Raw genomic sequence first — 4,427 nt, forward strand, 5'->3', positions numbered from 1 at the left:
TCTGAAACCTTGTACTCTGAATTTGTTTCCCCTTAACCATATTGATAGGGAATATAATTAAAACATCTTATATAGTGATGAGACTACTACATGAAAATTTTACAGAGAATAGTTATTTGTGTGTTAGTAAAGACAGTACGAATCCTTTGGCCAAAAACCATCAAGCATGTTGTGATTTGAATCAAGATTTCAAGAGTTAATATTACTTTCTCTGTCAAGGTAACTGCAATACATTCTTCACAATTGTTGCAGGTTTGAAATGTTGCACATAGTGTGCTAAGAGACTCTCAGTTTAAAAATAACAGTAAACCAAAGAAAGTGAAGTTACTTTTAATTCCCTTTTTAAATGTGCATTTGAATTTAATACAATCTGCAAGGCACTCTCATAAGTAAAAAAAAATTAAACATTCTTTTCCAAATAAGGACAGTTACAAGGCAATGGTATGCACACAAAATATAAACTTATCTGTAACTGATAAACAATGAAACATGAATGTTCAGGTTTTGGATGCATTGCAAGGTAATGCCATTTTTGTATCATGACACTACTCAGGGTAAATATTGGCACTGTAAATGATTTCTCATTGGGGTTAGGAACTTGTATTCTCTTCATATTCCAGTAAAAAATAAACTCTTTAATAAATAAATATATAAAATAAATATATGCTATCCAGAGATGTATAAATAGGTCCATCCTGAAGAAAAGTTCCAGCTTTGACTACGATGTATCAACATCTAACGTCCATCACTAAAGTGGAGCCAGTAAAACTTCACATACAGTTCTCAGGATTTATTACTATTTTACAGTCCATTTCTTTCGATTTCTTCCAGCCATAATCTCATCCATATGATGTAGATGGTTCCTTGCTAATCTACAGGCCACAGGTCATCCAGACAGAATTGCCAGGAGTTCATTATGCTTTAAGAAGTCCCACTTCCCCCTGGTGATTGGCTACCAAACCATGCAGCAAGTCTTGAGGAGGCTGGTCCATGCTCAGCTTTAAGGCTTTGTCTCCTAAATCCAGTGGTTAGAAAACAGAGGCTTGCCTGTCACCAAGTAGGTTCTTCACATCCAGCATCCTGACCTCTGCGGTTCCTCATGCTGGCATCGCCATGAAAGCATGGCCAACAGCTCCAGTTTGCTTTTTTGCCAAAGCTGCCTCTTTCCTCAGCTGTATCCTAACACATCTTTGTACAGTTCTGGAACTCTTTCAGGATCCACAGGCCGGGGCAAGAAATGTGTGAATTTCTGGTGTCTTTTGGATCTTGCCCCATCTCTGGGAGTACCATCTTTGTTAAGTGCTACAAAGTACCTCCGCCCTGAATCTCCGTGTTTGTACACATTGGATGAGTAAGTGTTGTACCAGTTTTCCTCAAATTGTTCCCTGAAGATGCACTCAGAAGTTAGTTTCTCCTACAGAAGGAAAGAGAAAAGAAAAATAAGTTAAGCTGTCACTAGATATTTGAAGACATGAAAAGATATGATATAAATAAACAAAATACTTTAGGCTTTGTGTAGCCTTACTGTTCATTTAAATGTCAACAAACCAAACCCAAGAAGAGTATGTAGACCTGACATACAGGAGTATATTCTGTAATTCTGACTTACAGGAATTATATTATGTAGAGTTCTGTCTTGGGGTATCTACTGCTGTAGAAATGAGAGTTGGTAGAGGGACTCTATCAACATCAGATGCAACATAACAGAGCAGGAAGGTATTTCCATATCTCACATTTTAAACTGGAATGACCACAACCGCATTCACATGACCACAACAATGTGGAGAAACAGAATATTTTATCTCAAGATGTTTTAAAGCTTGAAAGAAGAGTAGGGCTGGTATTACCCCAACAGCATTGTAAAAATCAATTCTATTTTGTTGAAGTATCTAGGGCTGTACTGTGTACTTCAAAAATACATCACATATTTCAACAGGAAAAGATGTTAGTGTTTTGAAAGCTGAGATGAACTTCTTGAAGGGTTTGCATAGTGTTAGGAAGCAAATCAAAACCTAAAGATGTACAAGCTGATATGAAAGTGGTACTTACAGAGCCATAGAGTTCTCCCTTCTCATTCATTCCAAGGTAAAGGCCACTGTCCACACCTCTAATACTGACCAGTCCCACTGCCACACTGATGAATTCAAGGATACCTGAAAAAACAAATATGGCTTTAATTAATTTTGTAACCATACAACACATAGCATCCAAAAACTCAGTTGAAAACAAGTAGAAAATGTACATATTATAGTAAATGTGGCCTAGTTTCTCTGAAATGTCAAATACTATGTGAAAATGTACACAATGATCACAGGAAAGCAGTCTGAGAAGCCTCATGTAGGAACATGAATCCTACATCATTTAACAGACTTTTTTTTTAAATGTTGAATGTGAAAGGATTTTATTCAGCACTGAGGCTAAAGCCATCACTACTCTGCTGTTGCAGTCTTTAATGATTGTACACTATTTGCTAAACTGCCTACTCAAATACTGGAAGATATGTTTGAATTGCCTGAAAATATACTTTACAACTTCTACAGAGTTATCTTAAAAAAACACATCCATTATTAGGTCATTTGAATGGAAATCAAAGTACAGATGGGAATTTTATATAACAGAATCTACCCACAGAAAAAGAAAAGTATTTGCCAGACATCTTATCTAGCCCACACCTCTTGACACAACTTGCTGTCTTTACTGCAGGCTTTTAAAGTGCATGAAATATGCTGCTTTTTTTTGCTACTGTTTGGATTATAACATAATATTATTTATATTGCATTTGCCCAAAAATGTAATATATATTAATAAATTGTTTGAGAGATGAGGTACCATTTGAAGAGTGAATTTGGCAAAGCTAAGCCAACGTACTTAACCAATTGATATGCACAGATTACAGCACACACAAAACATGAAAGAAAGGGAACGTGTGAACTGGCTTTTTGGAAGTTGTTAACAATGTAAACAAAGCCTCAAAAAGAAGTGCCAGAATCATATCTAAGATATTGCTGTTCAGTAGCAAAACCACAAAACATTAAAAAAAACCCTGAATCTAAGGTAAGTAGTTTTAAATAGTGCAGCCGATTATGACTTTTTGTCTGCTTACTATTTATGATTTCAGGACAATTTTCACTCTCAGACAGATGGACTATCTGGACTATACACTAATTTAGAATGTTTTCAATTTTAATTGAGATTTGGCAGGTTTCTTAGTTGTATTAAACAGCAAAGAAAATAAATCCTTTACAAAGAGTAAGCATTAAAAACTGTATTACACATAAATCATCCTAGTTTTCCAGTTCATAAAGCACAGAGTCCCATAAAAGAGTTGGAGGTATTTTGTCTTTCTGATATCATTTTCAAAGCCACCCTTTTCCAAAAGCATAATAAGCAGGTGATACAACCCACGAAGAAACCACATCAGACAAACCTGCCAAGAGTTGTGGTAGAGTAAAGGTAGTACAATTCTAAAAAGCCCAGTAAATGTTAGATCTACAGTTAACTTGATTTTCCTCTTAAAGCAAGGATTTATTTCATGTTTACATGCTGTAGGAAATCTTCCTTCTGAGAAGAACTATCTGACTACTGCTCTTCTACTTCTTAAAACATCCATATGTTATAAAAGCAATTAAGAGCCATTCCAGCAGAATGTTTTGACTATGGGGAGGATGATAGGAAGCTCTTTAACCACCTTTTTACAACTGCTAAATCAATACACACCAAAACTCACATGTAGTTGACAACAGCAGGTTTGTTCGGATCTCCAGCTTCTACAGCTACTATCTAGGATTTACTCTCATATCACAGGAAACATTTACATTTTGGGGCTGTCTGCACCTCCTTTGGGTTTATTGACAGAGAAAGCTGGCTGTGAAGCATTTTAAGCATTTGATCAAAGAGGCATTTTAGGCTCCTCTGGTCCAGCTTTATATCCTGTGAAGCAAAGCAGTCTAATGCAGCCTAAGGATCAGCATGCCCAAGTTTCTGACCCTTAGTGTTTCACAGAGACTCAAGAAGCTCCGATACCAATAGCGAATACAAAAAGAATCAGTCTGACTCCCGACCATTCCCACTAAACCTATCAGTGTATGCATGTGCTTACAGACCCCCAGGACAGGCTGAGCAACGCCTATCTCCTGACTCACCTGGGATGCACAGCCCTCCCTCTCTACCCTGCCCTGGTGCAGACCCCAAGGTCTAACGCCGGAGGGTGAAGCCTTTCGGTTCTGAGGGCTCATTCACCTGCCTCAGCATCACCAGCATCCCACCTCCCTCCCAAGAGCACGACTGCTCCCGCCCAGGTACACAGAGAAGCGCTTACACACACAAACCCCCACACCCGCACACGCGTTTGGGAGCGCGCACACACGGGGGCCGTGCCGCAGCCGCCTACCGAAGAGGCTGTGGTCCTGGCGGGTGCCGCGCACGCT

General features: G+C 38.4%; 1 protein-coding gene across 1 annotated transcript in view; it reads right to left on the bottom strand.

The window, feature by feature from the left end:
- Nucleotides 1-334: 334 nt before the first annotated feature.
- FGF20 (fibroblast growth factor 20) overlaps nucleotides 335-4,427 on the bottom strand; it is a 9,903-nt gene continuing 5,810 nt past the window's right edge. The window contains exons 2-4 of the mRNA XM_008641541.2: nucleotides 4,391-4,425; nucleotides 2,050-2,153; nucleotides 335-1,414 (exon numbers count right to left, since the gene is read on the bottom strand). Coding sequence (XP_008639763.1) covers nucleotides 1,169-1,414; nucleotides 2,050-2,153; nucleotides 4,391-4,425 — 385 coding nt within the window. The 3' untranslated portion in view covers nucleotides 335-1,168. The remainder of the gene's footprint in view (nucleotides 1,415-2,049; nucleotides 2,154-4,390; nucleotides 4,426-4,427) is intronic.

Source organism: Corvus brachyrhynchos, unplaced genomic scaffold (genome assembly GCF_000691975.1).
Source record: "Corvus brachyrhynchos isolate BGI_N302 unplaced genomic scaffold, ASM69197v1 scaffold17, whole genome shotgun sequence".
Lineage (NCBI taxonomy): Eukaryota > Metazoa > Chordata > Aves > Passeriformes > Corvidae > Corvus > Corvus brachyrhynchos.